Below are 19,442 nucleotides of genomic sequence, written 5' to 3' on the forward strand. Positions count from 1 at the left end.
TCGTTGAAAAGTAATTAACTAAAATAGCTTTACAATGTTCTTATATATGATTTTGTAGCATCCCTGTTGATACATTAATACAGCGAGCTTTCTATGTTAAGTGCTTTCTAATATTTATCCTCTTCAGCCCCACAGTATCCCTGCAAGAGAGGCTATTAATATTAAATGATAGTAACTTGTCCAATCCCACCATATGAATTGTGGCTTTGCTGCACTAGTGTACTGTTCTTATAAAATTTCCTATTGCTAATCAGTTAATTGGATGCTTACAATAAGGTTGATAATAATAGTATTTAGTCTTTGTATCCTTAAAATAGTTCCAGGTATTATGACCCAAAATAAGTATCAGTCTTATTTACAGCTTTGTTTCAGTTCATTCAGTCCAACACCAGTCAGACCTTCCAATAGGATCACACTAGGCACTGTATAATAATAGAAAATTATAGGCCCTCGTCTATGGCTTACAGTCTATGAAGATACTGTTTCAGTTAGCGTAATAGGAGGAATTCTGGATTGTTTTACTTAGAACAAGTGTGCTCAAAGTATTGGGGTATGTGGTCCACATAGAATATGCTCATAGAAGTATGTGCTTGCTCCTCACTTGCATGGCACATGCACATACATGTCAATTTAAAATAACAGAGCCATCCAAACCCCTGTGTTGGAGAGAATTTGGTGGCTCTGCCTGGATCCATTGTGCTCCACCAGCAGGGGATTTGTGCCACTATAAAGGTTTCCTTTGTGTGTGCCAAAAATGCTATCAGGGTGTTTATGAGATGAGGAAGAAGTGGAACTGAGCTGTCCAAGGAGCCAGTGGATCCTAAACTGGTTCACCTACTGACAGTGGGCTCAATCAGGGCTTCTCTGTTGTGCCAGCAAAACCTGGGATGAAACTGTTCACCTTCCATCATGAGCTCTGTTCCACCCAGCCACTACCAGATGGGAGATATGATTGGTCCCTAAGTCCCTTTAAGTTCAATAGGGCTTATTCCAGTTTGAATATGATTGCAGTCTTATTAGTGCCTTCTATAGTTAGTTCTCTACTTCAGACAGTGTAAAGGCAGAACTACATGTTATATGCTTTTTCACATTCTCTCTCTTCTTTTTTCAGCTTTTTAAATGCAAAACAGCCTTTGAAGGGAAGATAAGTACAGGAGAAGTGGGGCTTCTTAATGTTGCAACATGCTCTGGAATGCCTTTTTAGTAATGAAAAGCAAGCTATGTATTTTAAACAAATAACTAAAACTTTTTATTTTTGCTCAATTTTCTCATGGAAATTTTGCCTTCTCAAGTGCTTTTACCTTGCATGAAAAATATATGTGGATGGTCTGTGATTCTACTTTGTTATTTGGTACAGGAGATCAGTTGGATGGCTACCTGGTACTCTGCTAGGGTATGTGATGAATGCGGTTAAGTTACACAGCATTGATCCATCTTTTCTATCTCTTTTCATCTGGTCTGGCTCTATGCCTAGGAAGACTGAGCTATGCCAGTTCATTTTTTGTTTGAGTTTTGTTTGCTGTAGTTATATTTGATGAGGCTCAGCTGTGTAGCTGGGAATACTCAGTATGGCAAATTATAAGAACCATATTGCAGAGGACAAGTAATTGATGTATTCACTATTTTACATCCTGAGTTTCCAAAAGGTTGTGTAACAGTTCTCCTCATTTTATTCTCAGAATCCTTTCTTATAGGTTAGGCAGAGAGCTAGTACAGTGGTACCTCGGGTTAAGAACTTAATTCGTTCTGGAGGTCCATTCTTAACCTGAAACTGTTCTTAACCTGGGGTACCACTTTAGCTAATGGGGCCTCCCGCTGCCACTGCGCCGCCGCTATGCATCCTGACGCAAAGTTCTCATCCTGAAGCAAAGTTCTTAACCTGAGGTACTATTTCTGGGTTAGCAGAGTCTGTATCCTGAAGCGTCTGTAACCTGAAGTGTCTGTAACCCGAGGTACCACTGTACTTGGCCCCAGGTTACCCAGTAGGCTTCATGGCATTTGCTGGGTGTGCCCAGTCCTAGTAGACACTGTAAGTACTAGACCATGCTGATGTTCCTAGCATAGTAATACTGACCATAGTTATGGGGTGCTCTTACGTTGATCACTGATATTGGAGACTCAAGTAATCTTTGTAGTGAGGAGTTCCTTCTACCCAATCCAGCTGGTATGCCAACTACACCTGTTCCTGGGCAAAGATAACTTCATCACTGTGACCCATACATTGGTAACCTCAAGACTGGAGAATTGTAATATGCTCTATTTGGGACTACCCTTAAGGTTGGTTTCGAAGCTGTATCTATTGTAAAATGCAGCCAGTAGGGACAACCTCTCATGTAACATTGTACTGCTCTTACAGGAGTTGTACCAGTTGCCAGTAAAGTTTTTGCATTGACCTATAACAACTTGGGACTAGGATAGCCAAAGTAATGCCTTTCTTCCTGTTACCCTACAGCAGAGATGAGGAAGTTTATGGCTTTACAGACCAGATTGGTCTTGTTGGCCAAATTTGACATGTGGGGTCTGCTCCCATTGTCAATTACTTGAAATCACAATGATCTGGCACTTGGAAGCTCCAAAGTTGAGACTGCAAAGCACCTCACAGGCAGCAATTCACTACTAAAATGAAGTGGGGACATAGGCGCCGACTCCATGGGGCTTGAGGGGGCCCGAGCTCCCTCAAAAATTCGTTTGGGGGGCTCCGCCCCCCCAATAATCTCCGGCGCCCCTCCAGCAGAGCGCCATCGCCGCCCCTCCCCCAGCCCAAAATGCACAGGGAGGGGCGGGCTGCATGCCTCCTGCCCTCCCTCCCGAGCAAAAGCTCCACCCAATTTCCTTTGGAGCTGATTAATAGGCGCAGCACGCTCTCCCCTATTCGCTCACGAGGAGGCGGCGCCACTTTATTTGCATATTCATGAGCTTATTTATTATTCATGAGCTTTCCCGGGCCCCCCCCCAATATTTTTTATAAGTCCGCGTCCCTGAGTGGGGAGGCATGGGTTTGGCAGGGGCTTCAATGCAAACCCATTGGAGTGATGTCAGGTGACTGATAGGTGGGTATGGTTTTGAGAAACTGGCCTCATGGACCAAATTGGAATGCCTGGCAGGCCAATATTGATTCCCCACCACTGCTTTGGATAGCATGACAATCAGGTGGTGAGGCCCTTCTAGTTGTACTGCAACCTCTGTAGGTACAATAAACAGCCACTAGAGGAAGGACCTTTTTCTGTGATGGTAATAGCAATCAAGACTCTTGAGGAATTAAATTCAGTAGTTTCACTTTGCGGTCTCTGTTTTGATGTTCAAGTATGGCCACTTTAAGGTCAGCTAATGAGATTTTTGTCCATTGGTCCTTTCATGTAGAGACTGGGTGGTTTGTACTATGTAGAATGTAATGGGACATTGTTGGCAAATCACATATATCACATTGGAAGATGATAAGATAAATGAATGTGCATGATATTATTAGGTCCTGTAATATGGTAATTTATCCAGAGTAGACAAATCCAGCATAGTACTTCAAGCATCTGTTGAAGTGGACTATAGTGCTCAATCATAGTCTTTAAGATGCCATAAGATGCTTTGTTGATTTTGCTGCAACAGACAAATATGGCCACATCTTTGGAAATTGTTTAAAATGTTTGCTTCTGCTTAAAGAAAGTAGCTTATTTGACTTCCAACTTCTCTAAACAAGTCTGATGCACAAGATTCATACTCTGAAAGGTAAATAGTGACAAGTTCAGTCAAAAGGAAAAGAGTAATAATTTATAAGGGAACCGTAGATAATGATGCCAGCCAGTCGTTTTAAAGTGCATCTATCTCACCTTTAATGAATTAGATTTGTCAACAATGTATGTTTTATGCACTACTTCTAATGAAATGGCATACCAGTAACGCGGTGTACTTTGAGGTTTCCTCTATCAAAGCTTTTTGCTGTCTTAAAATAGACCTTTTAAATAATAGATACTAAAAACTACATTTAAATAACATTAAGGTTGTGACACAGACACCAAATGACAAACTTCAGGCAATTCAAAGTCTGACATCTTGTCATTAACTCATATTGTTGTTTTTTAAAAAGAATAAGCACAATAGCATGATTTAAGGTTGACTGTCAGCTTAACTTTATATATCTTGGCTTTTGTTATTGGTGTCACAACCTTAATGTCATTTTCACTTAGGCTTTCACATTTCTTTTGCTAAATTCTTAATGGAAAAATAACTGAATGGCACATCTAAAACACATAAATAGCTTCTTCAATAGCTTATTCTGAGCCTCGAACTAAAAATCTAGAAACTCTATTTTAGGGTGGGGTGCTTCCAGCTAAATTGCCAATGCTTTGTTTGTGTGTCTGCCCCTACCAAGCACAGAAACAGATTCCTATATTTAATTTCCTTCTATTCGAGGCAATTAAGATTTTAAATGTTCATTATTTTAAATATAAGCCCCATTATATAATAACACAACACATGCATAAGTGCTTAACATTTGTTATTTGACACATTTTATTTGCCAACCAATTGCACTTGCAATTCTTTTGCATTTGTTTTATGGAAATGTTGTTTATTTCTTATTTTGGAAGGCATTTGAGGTAGGCTTTTTAGAATGATCCTGATTCTGTGAAGCTGCAGTGGTTTTTCATCATTTTGCCTTCTTTTCTGATTTTGGGTTTTGTGATCTTACTAAATGTTTCATTCATAGATAGATAGATACAGTAGATTTTTTTGAGTTTTGTACTTTAGGTATCTTTTGAGTTTTATCCCATTAGCTGACTTGAGTGCTTTTGGGAAAGCAGAATGGCAAGACAGAAATATTTTAATCAAATACAGTTTAATTTGATTAAAATATTTCTGTCTTGCCATTCTGCTTTCCCAAAAGCACTCAAGTCAGCTAATGGGATAAAACTCAAAAGATACCTAAAGTACAAAACTCAAAAAAATCTACTGTATCTATCTATCTATGAATGAAACATTTAGTAAGATCACAAAACCCAAAATCAGAAAAGAAGGCAAAATGATGAAAAACCACTGCAGCTTCACAGAATCAGGATCATTCTAAAAAGCCTACCTCAAATGCCTTCCAAAATAAGAACATTTTAATGGATCACCAGAAGGCAAGGGGCAGTTTTGCCAAACAAGATCCTTGAGTTATTTGGCCTGGGTGTAATGTCCCATGACTCAGCTTCCTCACCTCAGATAGTGAGGGGGTCTCAAATCATGGCGGCCTCTGAACAGAACAGAAGATTCATTTAAGAGGAGGCAATCCTTGAGATATCTAGGTCTCGGGCTAATAAGAGCTTTGGAAATGAAATCCTTTTAGTATCTGGGTGTATTTAAATCTGGCTTCAGACCTGGTTTTGTTACTGAAGCATTCTTGGTTACGCTGATGGATAACCCCTACTGGGTGAAGTGGAGTGTGGCCCTGTTAATTCTGGATTTCTTTGTGGCTTTCAGTTCCATTTACTATAGAATCTGGATAGGCTGGCTGGGGGCTGGTATGCTGTACCTCTGTGGTTCTGGTCCTGCCTGGTGGACCAACTCCAGAAGGTGGGATTTGTGTTTTGGAGGTCACTCAGGATTCAGTATTGTCTCTCATGCTGCTCATCATGTACAGGAAATTTTGGATGTAGCTATCGAAAGTAGCAGCAGTACACTGATGACACCAGCATTCAGTTCTTCTTTTATTCATCTGAGTGCTGGTAGATCCAGATTTGAAATGAGAGGTTGTGGCAGCCAAGGCATGCAGCATCTTCCACTTGCCAAGGCAGTTATAACCACTCCTGGACAGAGGGTGCCTAGCCATGGTTATCCCTGCTCTGGTTAACTTCCAGGTTAGACTACTACTTCAGTGTCTGGGTTACATGAAAATTTCAGTTAGTCCCAAATATAGCTTTTGTAGTTAACTTGAAGTAAGTTAAATGGTGGAGCTCCTTGCCCCAAGAAAATCACCATGGCAAATAATTTTGAAATTTCCAAAATGGGATTAGATAGCAATACAAAATGATGCTGGTAATTACTAACTAATTATGCCAAATTCTCCCTTTACCTGCCACCATTTGTCATTGGATCCACCCCTGTACCTTTTGACTGAGGCTTATCAGTTTTGTGACTGTTTTCCACCTTCCCAAGTGGGAGGAAATGAGAACCCCTGTTGTAGAGAATTGCTCTTAAAAAATTCAGATATACTTTCTGAATATAACTTTCTATACTATGTCTCTGTCGGAATATTGTTTGTTATATGGTGTGACACTGGAAAGTAATATAAATCAGATTCTTAGGTTGTCTCCCATTCAGATACAGCAGCCTTCTGGTCAGTTTTGTGATCTCATTAGTTGCTTAGCAAATTAAGTGGTGAAGGAAAACTTTAACAAATAGCAGAACCAGAAATATTGGAAATAGTCGTGTTGTCCTAAAAAATAAAATAAAGAATTTTCACCTCCTTGAAGGCAGTGGTGCTGTACATCCTCCATGAGCAAGGGAAGACCCACAATCATATCTGCATGCATGGTGTGAGCCAAAACATTGTTTTGTTTTGTACTCTAGATTTTGTGATTGAGCTGTGGCAGCTGGCATCATGTGTGGCTTGTATTACTTGGTGGTAAAGGACTTGAAAGCATATGCTGTAGCTCATGGGTAGGCAAACTAAGGCCTGGGGGCCAGATCCGGCCCAATCGCCTTCTAAATCCGGCCCGCAGACAGTCCAGGAATCAGTGTGTTTTTACATGAGTACATATAACGTGTTCTTCTATTTAAAATGTATCTCTGAGTTAATTATGTGGCCTGTCCAGTGTTTTTACATGAGTAGAATGTGTGCTTTTATTTAAAATGCATCTCTGGGTTATTTGTGGGGCATAGGAATTAGTTCATTTCCCGCCTGCCCCCCAAAAATGTAGTTCGGCCCCCCACAAGGTCTGAGGAACAGTGGACCGGCCCCCTGCTCAAAAGTTTGCTGACCTCTGCTGTAGCTGTACACAGAGAGAGCGTTTTCTGTAAGCTCTACCCTCAGGTGGCTGAGACTCTGCTTCTTTGCACCCCAGGTTGCACCTAGATACCAGAACTTTGTTTTTCAAGAGTTAGTAATACTGTGGATTTCAATTAGAGAACAATTCAGTTCCCACAAATAATCTCTTCCATTCTGCCTCTCCATATTATGCATTTGCTAGCAATGATGTGTGTCATTTGGGGAGGGGGCACAATGCTATCACATCATCCCTCAGCACTATTGGTGAGGCAGGTATTAGGATTGAGTAAAGTATAGAGTTTGTAAAATATTTTATGGTTTCTCTCCTGAAAACATAAGTTTCTGAAATTATTTCTGATCTTCCCCTTTCTTATAATTTTTTATATATGATGTTTCTTTCATTCTGTAGTTTTCTTCTGTGCAACTCATTTTATTTGGTCTTACTTTTAAAAATACAGTCCCAGTTGTTTACCTACTAATCCCATGAATCTACATTAAACAAGCAGTTTATATCAAACTCCTGGCAGCCTTGGTTTAAAATTAAAATACATGATTTACTGTTGAATTTGTCAAGACTGGAAATAATATTTGTCCAGCTGGACAGCTTTCTTTTGTACTTACTAAATGAAAGTTGAGATTCTGTCTCCTCCATGAAAGCTTCTGTGTCAAGAAGGTAATTTGGACAGTTTGTGCCTTGACAAGGATTATTAAAATCAGATGGAGTGAAGGGAAGTGAGTGTGAGAGAGCAGAATTGACACTGACACTCTCTATTATTTGTGGCTAAGATCATGATGCCTAAGTTGATAGATTTTAAATGTTAGATTTATTCAGACACATTAAGCAGTGAACACAGTACAACTGAATTACAGTTGGGTTCTCAAACACTAGGAGATGTACTCTTTGTTTTAAAAAGTCAATTTCAGTAGTTGCGAGTTGATATAAACCCGTAGTCCATGTTCCTTCTCTATAACATAACTAGTAGCAGAAATGTCAAAGGAAGTGAAACTGATGATTACATAGGGAAGGAAATTATGATAGTTTCTTTTTCTGCTTATGTATTCTGTGAGGAATTTGGAATACAAAAATTCATGAATCTGAATATTATGATATCGTGTTCAATAGTAAAGGACCAAAGAAGAAATACGAGACAGAAACTAAAGAGGCCTAAAGAGGCCTCTGAATGCATGCAGCTGCTTATGCATGTGCACTGGGGTTCTATGGATTCTCTGTTGTAGCTGTAGCTCCCTGTGCTGCATCACAGGCTGCCCCAGAGTCTCCCAAGTTTTTCTATAGCAGTTTGTGGATGGAGGAGATACAAAGGTCTATAGCAGGAAGTGGGGAGGAATGGCTCAGGAGTTCTGAAGTGCATGCAGAAACTTTGGGCCATTTTCACTGCTGCAGCTCTATTGGCTCAAAGGACTTGTATGTGTGTATGTCTTCCTTTTCCTCTCTTGTACCCTCCAGCTCCACACACTCTCAAAATCAGCTTCAGAAGTATGGGAGACCCTCTGTAGCAGATTCTGGGAGCACAGGGGAGAGAAGGAAACAGAAGTCACATTGCATCAGCAGAATCCTGTTGGCCCAGCACTGAATGGCATCCTTCATCTCTTAAAATTATTCCCATGCAGAAGATTTTAAGGAATTGTTCATAAATATGAATAAAATTTAAATATGATACTTTATGATTATAATGTACAAAGTAGTTAATTGTTTCATTGAAAAAGTTACAGGAGGGTGCCATTTGAGGCAATGAGGGCTTGATAACGATAAAGAATCGTCTTACCCCATATGTTCCCACTCAGCTGCTTCAATCTGTGGATGGGTGTTTACAGGTGCCACATAGTTGTCTGAGACATGGGCCTATACAATAATAGGAGGAGTGCAAGGATCTCTTCTTCAACCTTTCTTTCTGTTTGGTTTCAGAGATGTTAATAAAGAATGATTTCAACACTGAAAACTTAGTGCAGCAGAATATAACATAAGGGGACACTTTTTCTAAAAAATACAGTGGTACCTCTGGTTACGTACTTAATTCGTTCCAGAGGTCCGTTCTTAACCTGAAACTGTTCTTAACCTAAAGCACCACTTTAGCTAATGAGGACTCCCACTGCTGCCGCACCGCCGTCACGTGATTTCTGTTCTCATCCTGAAGCAAAGTTCTTAACCCGAGGTATTATTTCTGGGTTAGCGGAGTCTGTAAACTGAAGCATATGTAACCTGAAGCGTATGTAACCCGAGGTACCACTGTACAATTTCAGATATAATATCAGGGATTAGTTGATAGATGACAGAGCTTCATACTGTGGTCAGGAACTGGCAGCCATAGTTTAGTATGATCATACTTGCCAGTAAAGTGGTATGTTGAAGACATTATTAATAAATCTGGCTAGACAAACAGTAGCTTTTAAAATAGTTGAAGGTGATATGATAGATAACATTGCCTTTGGTGCATATGCTCAAGTATATTGTCTCATTGTTTCTAATAAAACAGATTTTGAAGCATTCCAGGAATCTACAAAATGTGAGTGTACTGTTGGCAGTGATGCCTCTACCATACCACTGGTCAACACTCTGAGAATGCTGTCATCTCCAGCCTAAAATAATAACTTCTAAAGATCCTCAGAGTTTTAATGGGCATGCTAATTTGGTACCTATTGTTCTATGTTCACTGCACTTCACTGAATTATAACCTGCCAAGCCTTTCTTTTAACATTCCTGGGATTGTGGACAAAGCCATAATACCTTATTTTGATTCAGTTTCTTATATCCAGTCACAGAGCTGTCCTGTGCTTAAAAAAGAGCAGATAGTTTTACAAATCTGCATCTATCCTAATTTAGCCTCCTTTGTTACTTCTTGCCACTTCTTATCTCTTGCCATTTTTAAAATATTGGAAGCTGACGTGAACCTGCAGATGGCAACAGGGTGTAAATGTAAATTGATACATCTTATTAGGTCTCCTTTGGATGATTGTGCCAGAGCATGAGCTGATTCTGACATTACTTTTTGTACTTTGCTTCCTGTTGCTAAATATAAAATAAATGCTTGTCCCATCAAGTACCGGATTTTTCGCACCATAGGACACACTTTTTCCCCTCCAAAAATGAAGTGGAAACATGTGTGTGTCCTATGGGGCGAACGCAAGCTTTCACTGAAGCCTGGAGAGCGAGAGGAGTCGGTCTCGCTCTCCAGGCTTCACACAGCTCTCCGCAAGGCGCGGGAGCCCGGCGCCAGGCTCCCACGGCTTGCGGAGAGTTGCCTGTTCTGGGGGCTGGGGTCGGGAGAAGCTCGGGCTTCCCCCGCCCCAGCCCCGCGCCTGGGGGAGAAATTATTTCCCCCCCCCCAAAAAAACTAAGTGCTCCTTATGGGACGGTGCGTCCTATAGGGCGAAAAATACAGTATGAACTTTTAGAATTGAGTATATATCCCTACTTTTAAAAAAGTGTTGAAACAGTGACCTGAATCTTTCCCTTAGATTTGTACCTTGCTTGAAAAAAACATTTAAATGGATGAATGCAGATTCTGGGGAATATGTTGGTTAATATTTACTGATTACTTTATTAAAATGACATGCTCTGAAATTCTGTTTTAATTCCCATAATAAACCAAGGAAATTGCATGAACCTAACATTGGCATATACAATATTTGTATTTTCACAATAGATTGTAATTCGCATTGTAGAAAACACACAAATGGGATGTTTTCTTTTTCTTATAATCAGCAAAAAGTGTACCAAAGCATGAGCACTTTACAGAAGCAATACGGTATTGTTAAATTCAAACATTTGAAAACAGTTTTGTAGCCTATGTTGAATATGAATTATTTTTGGTGGCTAATTATTTAATATGAATTTTTATGTGTTCTGTTTTCTGTAGAGAATAGTATCTGAACACTGATGTGACACCTATGCCCTCTGGTGAGTCGTTGTGGAGGACACAGATGCTTCTCCAGCCTTTAGCCACCCTTTTGCCTTGGTTCTGCCCATTGGGTGAGTTGGACTCTTGTTATGCAGGCCCTCCATTCCAGAGTGACCTACATGAGATCAGTAACAAAAAATACAGTCCCTGCTCTCTGTTACCAGATCTGCTTGTGTGCTAGTACACACACGTGTGAATTTATATCTTAGGTATGTATGCAGACAAAAGGTTATTTGGGGGAATTAGCTATACTGACCTTTGGATCTTTACAGGATATGAATGTATGCTACAGACAGGATTGCATTGACTAGTTTGCCTTGGGGAATTTTGCAATAATTAGTAAGAAACCAATATTAGTGTGCTGGCTTTTAAGAGCTCGCCTTAAGCACACCAGGGAGTCTGAGGTAGCTGGTTTCTCTGCATAGTCAGGCGTCAGTGAACCTTTTCAGCAGGGGGCCAGTCCACTATCCCTCAGACCTTGTGGGATGTCAGACTATATTTTTTTTGTGGGGGGGATGAACGAATTCCTGTGCCCCACAAATAACCCAGAGATGCATTTTAAATAAAAAGACACATTTTACTCATGTAAAAACGCACTGATTCCCGGACCGTCTGCAAGCCAGATTTAGAAGGCGATTGGGCCGGATCTGGCCCCCGGGCCTTAATTTGCCTACCCATGGCATAGATGATGGATTCCCCATCTCTCTCTCTGCTGCATTTTGACTGTTGAGGGAGGAGCTCACTATACATGGTCTTGTATATCCCAGTATGCTTCATTTCTCTTATTATTTAGCATTTCTGCAATCAAATTTTCAAATATATTTAATCTTACTATTATCTTCTATTTTTATTATCTAATTTAGTATTTGGAAATGGAGTGGGGAGGTGAATATTCTCTTGATTCTTCCAACTTGGATTGTTTGTTAAACATACTTCCTGGAGATCTGGAGTTTCAGCAGATACTTGGTGACATTGATGAGAAAATAAAGAAAAATGCTTCTAGGTAAGCTGTGTGGTCAACTTCAGTTGCATTTACGCTGATTGCTACTGCTTTTGTTAGGTAGTTTTCTGCCAACCTGATTTTAAAAATTCCATCAGTTACTTATATACTTATCCTTATTTCATTCTAAAAATGAAACATGTACTTCCCTGGATCAAGAAACTAGTACCAGAGTCAGACCTGATAAAAGAATAAAGGTTAAAGGATATAGTGTCGAAAGCCCCGTGGAATGCATGGTTCATTAAATTAAAAAAAATTCAGTGCTATTTGGCAAGAATTCAGCCTTGAGACTGCTATGCACCATATTAAGTCAGAAATTATTTTGCTAAATGAGTTAGAAGATTTTGTGAATATACTTATTGAAATTTGGAGTTCTGTGGCCTATTAATAAACTGGAACTGAACTGATATATATTTTGCTATAATGAAGCATTGTGGTTTTTACCAAAGTGATGTCTCTGTGCCTAATCCTAATCCTTCTATCGATGTTAGGACAAATTATTGGAAACATTTTGTTCTGTAAAGGGTTGTAGTGGCTTGTAATAATTGGTTATCACTTATCAGGTAGATTAGTCTCAAACCTTATTTTTAATGGAACCAGGTTTAGGTAACAAACAATAGTTGAGCCTTTACAGTTCACAAAGTTATAATTCATTAACTTTGCTTAAGTGAGACACATTAGATACTACAATAGAAGTCTTTGACAAAATGTCCCAAAAATCAAAGTCTATGACTAGTGCATTGAGTTTCAGATTCCTAAGACAGGCTTAAATAAGTTACGAAGATACATCCTGGTTTTTTATCACATTTAGAACTAGTGTTGGAATGGTATATTATATCTGGAAGTTGAGTGTGGACCATAGGGTATTATTTTCCATAGTAGTCCTTGAATTCATGAAAAGGTTCTTTGATAAAGATAAGATATTTGTTTCAGGGGCACCATTTCGAACCCATTCTTTCTCTAAGGTTTCTTGAAAAGGCCTTTGAATGTGCTTGATAGGCCACCCATACTTGATTACTTTTTAAAGACACTTTCATATATTACAGTCATTAGTATGGGTTCAGAGGATGATCCAATAGGGGAAAATTGCATCTTTACCAGGTTAGATAGTATCTGCAATGTTTAGATATTTTTGAACTTTGTTTAAAATGATACAATCAGCACATCAACCATGGCTTCCCAAATAATCCTGAGAGTTGTTAGGAGACCCCTAGTCTGCCACAGAGCTGCAATTTTCAGAATGGTTTACCCTTCAATTTTCAGGAAACTCTCTGTTGTAGACTGGTGGGACGGAGAGGAATGATGGGGAAAACGGCTGGGGAACCCCCAAGGGAAGAAGGCTGGGAACAGGAGGTGTTGAAAGCTTAAAGAGTAACAGGGCTTAGTGAGCTGGGAGAGTCTGTGGCAGAGAGGTCAAGAATTGGAGGCAGAAGCTGAAGTAAGTGAAAGGAGGGAGGTCAAGAGGCAGTGATGAGTAGGCGGCTGAAGAGCCATGGGTGTCAAAGAGCGAGTTGGCAGTAAATCACACCATTCAGAGTTGGAGTTAACTCTTTATTAGCAAAAAACATGATATTCACAGGGTTGACTGTCATTAGTGAGACCTAATGAACACAGCAGCTAATCCCCATTAGCTCTTACCCCATTAATCAGTTGACAAGACTGAAAGTCCCCACCTCCCCACAGCCGCGTAAGTCTCCTCCTCTGCTGGGCTTTTCCCAAGCAATTGGAAGCTGCACCTGTTGCTACTGCGCTCGTTTCAGCCCTCTTCTGGTTCTAGCAGATGGGAGAGAGGGGAGCGGAGCTTGTCTCCGCAGGAAAACACTGTGGCAAAGAATTCAGCCCCCAAATGGATTACATATTTGTAGAAAATGGTGTCAGTAATTACCAGCTGATTAAACCTGCCACCATTTTGTGACTGGCTTTGCTTCTGCACCACTGTTATATTACTAGAGAACTTCAGTAATTTTCTACCCCTGAGGGTAGAAAGGATAAAATAATCCCTGTTTTAGGAGTGATGGAAATTGCTGATACAAAGCACACACATCCAATTGTTTTTAAGGTGGTAAGGTGGTGATTAACCCCAACTGTATTATGACACGTGCACAGTGAGGCCTGCTCACCAGGACAGGCTTCTGCATTGATAGTGTCCATAAAACTAAATTACTGTTAATATGGTAAATTAAAGTGTTATATAATATAATGCTATTTAATGTTGAATACTTTGCCGTAAATGATAAGTATTCATTTTTAATGTTTGCTTCTTTTCTACTTTAGCATGGAACAGTGTCTTAAGGAGCTACAATCAGAAATAAATGAAACTTGTCCTGATGAATTGCTACAAGACACAACTGACTGCCTTCAGTGGTTAAATAATTGCAGTTTCAGCTCAATCAAGCCATCTTCAACCCCTCACAGAGAATTGATCAAGTTTCTCCAAACACTGGTAAAAATGCTGTTGTTTTATGCCATAGTTAAAAATTATTTTCTTTTATAAAAAAAAAATTGAATATCATGCAATGCAGTAAGAAACAAACTAATTAAATGATAAAAAAGAAAAAGAAAGATAGAGTGAAGAAAATACAAATTCCTTTCTCAAACATTGATCTTGATCCTTGTCTCGCATAAAAGGGGGTGGATCCTCCCAGCTCTCACCTCAGAGCTTCCCTTTCTTCTTCAAACCTCCCAGCCTTGGATATCTTCCCTTCCCTGCCTCTCACACTGGGTCCTTCACCAGCCATCAGCTTCATGTGTGCACAGTCCTCTTAATGATAAAAAATAATAAAAGAATGAGAAAACAAAAAAGGGGAAAGTGGAAGGTCTGAAAAGTGCTTCTGCCACAGATTAGGATGAAGAATCAGCATGGGGAAGTTGGTGTCAGCAGCAGATCCCTGGACTGGCCACCTCTTCTAGCCTCCTTCCTGTGGTGCTTCTCCTGCCAGGCTGACTCTTCTAAGGGGTTAATGGGGTAGGGATTGAGATCTAGGGGGCAACAGGTAGGGTATCTGCAAGGTCTAGGGAGTGGGGTAGTTGGAGCTAGTGAGCCAGGGGTGCAGCCTCTGGTATTTAAATATTTTGTTATTGTTCATCTTAATGTGTTTAATTATATGCTTGTCGGGTGTCCCCCCCCCCATTTTTTGCATTTTATATGTTTGTATTTTACTTGCCAAAGTTTGTGTTCCTCTTCATGCTGTTCATTTGCACAAGGCTTCTGTTTTCTGAAGGAAACCTTCTTTCCTCTTTTAGCTTCTTTGTCTTAGCTCATTAACCTTGTTGGCATCCTCTTGAAATTGGTGGTACTTTTCTTGATCTGCAGTAAAATTCTAGCTGAACTGTTATTATGGCTTTAAATAATCACAAGCATTTTAAAGAGATTGAACCATCTTGATTAAGTGGCCTGTAATTTCCTAGTTTGCTCCTCTCTTTATTACGTCATAAAAATTGGTATTATATTTAGCTAAAGACTAAACAATTAAAATGACTTTAAAACCATTAGTATAAAGACTTATTTTAGTGGCAATTTCTTTTTTTTTTTAAGTAAACCTGTAATTTCACATTGAATTCCCGAAGAGCCCCTGTAGATGTCACTTGGATCCAGTGATTTGTTAATTTTCAAATTGTTAATTAGCCTAGAGCTTCAAATCTCATCACTTCTATTTGACTCATTTCTTCAGACATCTTCCTTGAAAAAAAATGATTCAGGCATGTGTAATTATCTTTTTTCTTCTGCAGTTGTTCAGCTATTTGATCCACTGTATACAATATACAAGACAGAATAAAAAGCATAGGTTTTTGTCACACACATGTTGAAAGCTATTACTGAATTTATGTAATTAAGTTTTATTTACTGGCATTTTGTTTAAACATTCTGAAATCAGTTAAATCAGAGTTCTAGATTCTGAGTGGGTATCAGCTAATGAGTCCTGTCAATGGAAGCTCCATGCAAGGACTGCCTCTTGCACAATGGGGCTGTCTCTTCTCTCCTCCTTCCATGCACGCCCCCCTTAAATTGGCAGGAATCAGGAGAACCCCTAGAACAGCACACCAGGGGTGGGATCATTCCATCTGGCAATCCAAAATGCACTTTAGCACAACATTGAATTCATTCCTCTGATAATATTTTTTGGAAAAATGAATATATTCCGATCTGTAATCCATCAAGATTAAATGTTTAAAGTGATCAGTTAAGGAGAGACAAGTACAAATATTCTGTAAGGTACTATGTAAATTCTTAGCCTGAAAATTCTAACACCTTAATAAAAATCAGTACAATTTTTGTTTGAACTGTGAGGAGCTTATTAAAGCATTTATAAAATTGTGGTATATTTGCAAATTAACTTGATTGTGTTTGGTTACCACCAATAAAATACACTCATAGGATATGTACAGTCTACTCTGAAAGAGCCTGCGCCCACCATTTTGGATACATTTCTTCCGATAGGCACCTGCAGCACTGTTTGAAGCCTTTTGAAACCTTGACTTTCAAATACAAAAGCCTGCCTTAACATAGGCAGTTTTCAAAAAGACTTTGAAATGGGAAACTAAGCTTGCAAAGCTTCAAAGCCAGCTGCAGGAACTCTTCTTTTAGGAGTACCAACTCCAAAATGGTGTGTGTAAACCACCTGGTGACCATTTTAGGGATGTATTTTCAATTTGAAAAGACTTTGAACACTGCTTAGGTTTAGGTAGGCTTTTGTAATTGAAAATATTTCTGTTTAAGCTTCAAAAGCAGCAGCACTTTCTTGTGGATGACATTTTTGGATTCATATTCCATAAGAAAGAAGCCCATTGGCTGGTTTGAAAGCTATTGAGCTTTTATGCTATCTTTAATAAAATAGCATATTTGACAATCTCATAGAAAGTTAAGATTGTTTAAATGTAATATTTCTCATAACTTCCCATATATCTTGAAGATTAGTAATTTCTCTGCTAATCTGCTCTAGGAATTGCAAAAATAGTGAGTGGATTAATTTGTATCTGTGCATTTGTATATTACGTACACAAATACGCCCTGTTATTTAAAATTATATTATTGTGAGTCCATGTGTAATATAATGCAATATTACACTATTCTCTTCTAGAGTGCAAATAAATATTGTACTTTGAGAAACCAATAGGGGGTTAAAAAAATCCTTTTTATTAAGACATATTACATGTATAACTAAACACAGTAATAAAATACATATAATGAAACAGAATTCAGGAAGAGGTTGTTAAACTTCTGCCACCACCCTGAGATCTTTAGATGAAGGATGGTATACAAACAAACAGCTTTCCTTCCTTTCAAAGTCCCTGGTGGGCATTGAACACTTTCAGGATGGCAACTGCTACCGCTGCTCCCAGGTAGAGCTATTCAGAATTACTTCTTCCTCTAAAAGAAGTCACCCACCATTGGGTCAGTGCTCCTAGAACCTGATGTGTTTTGGGACTGGAGCGTGACAAGTAATCTGGGCTTTGTTTTATAGTTGAATTCATTTTTGAAGCCTTTGCAGAGTTTCAAGAGAGTGAATTTAAGCAACCTTTTTCAGCCGTGGGCCGATCCACCATCCCTCAGACCATGTGGTGGGCCGGACTATATTTTGAAAAAAAATAATGAACAAATTCCTCTGCCCCACAAATACCCCAGAGATGCATTTTTTTTAAAAAAGCACACATCCTACTCATGTAAAAACACACATTCCCAGACTGTCCACTGGCCAGATTGAGAAGGCGATTGGGCCGCATCCGGCCCCTGGGCCTTAGGTTGCCTACCCATGATTTAAGCTGTTGATGACACTCATGCACTTGTGATCTTCTCTAGTTTTGTCTGGGTATGGTGGGCTGCTACTCCTACAGGAGGAAGCAAACTGCATGGTTATGCCTTTGAGCTCCAAGAGGATCTCAGTGGTGTTCAATGCCCTATGGAGATAGAGGTTTATAGGTAGGAAATTTACATTTTCTCCCCTTGAGGAATCTTATTTTAATTCTAGAAAGCTTAAAGATACCTATGGCTAGTCATACAGTCCATAGACTAACTATTGTATGATTCACGTATAAACTAAAACAGTCAATTGTGAGTTAAATGAATTGTGTCCATTATTTTTTATTTTTGTTCAGCTGTCATAATCATGGAAATTGCTGTCAGCCATGTCTGTGATTTCCAAAACAACCCATTTTGTTTGTCTGCATTGCCAGGGGGCCAAGACTGCTTGCACCAGCAAAAAAGTACTACGTAAATCAGCTCATTTTCTTTAAGTTTTTCAGAAGCTCTTGAGAAACTTTATTTAATCCTTCTGCCCTAGTAGGCTGGAATTTTGCATTTATTCATCCATGTCTAATTTAAGTTAGATTTATGCACATGTAAATGAGTTCATATTGAACTCCTAATATCTAGGCTCCATCCAGAACAAATGGGAAAGAATTCCATTTAGTTGTAGGAATTAGTCATAACTTACTTTTAAAAGTAAAATTCACATTTTTCTTCCAGTTTTCAAGGTAATTATGTTACCCAGCATAATATGAAATGTTCAACCTCCTCTCAGCCTTTTGTGTCCATAATAGGATGAAGTTGGACTATGAGAACAGTGACTACTGTAAACACTGTTACATTTAGCATTAGAACATTTGATCTTATAGAATTTCAAATGCATTTAAAAGTATATAAAATGTTAATCAGCCAAAGTCAAAGGCCTGAGGAACGTTTTCACCTGCCACCTAAATATATACAATCAAGGTGCTAGGCAGGCCTCCCCGGGGAGAGCATTCCACAAGCGGGGAGCTACCACAGAAAAAGCCTGTTTTTGTGTTGTCACCCTCTGGATCTCTTGTGTAGGAAACATAAAAAGAAGGGCCTCTGATGTTGATGATCACAGGGTCTGGGGCAGTTCATATGGGGAGAGGTGGGCCTTGAGGTATTGTAGTCCTGACATGTTTAAGGCTTTATAGGTCAAAATCGCCCCTTTGAATTGAGCCCAGCAACTACGTAGCCAGTGCAGCTGGGCCAGGATTCATGTACTATGCTCAGATTGTCTGGCCACCGCATTCTGCACTAGCTGAAGTTTCCAGACCATCTTCAGAGGCAGCCTTACGTATACTGTGTAACATCAACAACAACAATTTTATTATTTATACCCCGCCCATCTGGCTGGATTTCCCCAGCCACTGTAGGTGACTTACAGCATAAAAAATTGTAAAACATTAGACATTAAAATTTTCCAGATACAGGGTTGCCTTCAGATGTCTTCTAAAGTCAGATAATTGTTTATTTCCTTGGCATCTGATGGTAGGGTGTTCCAAAAGGCAGGCGCCACTACTGAGAAGGCCCTCTACTTGGTTCCCTGTAACCTCAGTGTCTGGGCTGAATGATGGGGGTGGAGATGTTCCTTCAGGTATACTGTGTTGCAGGTGCTGCAGTAATCTAACCTAGTTGCAGTAATCTAACCTAGAGGTTACCAGAACATAGAAGACAGAGGTTAGGCTATCCCTGTCCAGATAGGGGTACAGCTGGACCACCAGCTGAAGCTGATGGAGCCTCAAGTGACAGCAGATGATCCAGAAGTACCCCCAAAGCTCTGAAGGTGAATTTTTAGAG

General features: G+C 39.5%; 1 protein-coding gene across 5 annotated transcripts in view; it reads left to right on the forward strand.

Annotated features, from left to right (window-relative positions):
• The window catches only part of KIAA0825, a 189,178-nt gene that overhangs the window by 4,910 nt on the left and 164,826 nt on the right, over positions 1-19,442 (forward strand). For 4 of the 5 annotated variants that reach the window (XM_081930133.1, XM_081930132.1, XM_081930135.1 and 1 more), the window contains exons 2-4: positions 10,834-10,946; positions 11,739-11,878; positions 14,150-14,318. In XM_081930133.1, the coding sequence (XP_081786259.1) occupies positions 11,748-11,878; positions 14,150-14,318 (300 nt within the window). In that variant the 5' untranslated portion in view covers positions 10,834-10,946; positions 11,739-11,747. Of the gene's footprint in view, positions 1-10,833; positions 10,947-11,738; positions 11,879-13,167; positions 13,314-14,149; positions 14,319-19,442 lie in introns of those variants that run through there. The other variant, XM_081930136.1, reaches the window with a different exon arrangement.

This window comes from Podarcis melisellensis (assembly GCF_964234715.1).
Source record: "Podarcis melisellensis genome assembly, chromosome: 11".
NCBI classification, from domain to species: Eukaryota; Metazoa; Chordata; class Lepidosauria; order Squamata; family Lacertidae; genus Podarcis; species Podarcis melisellensis.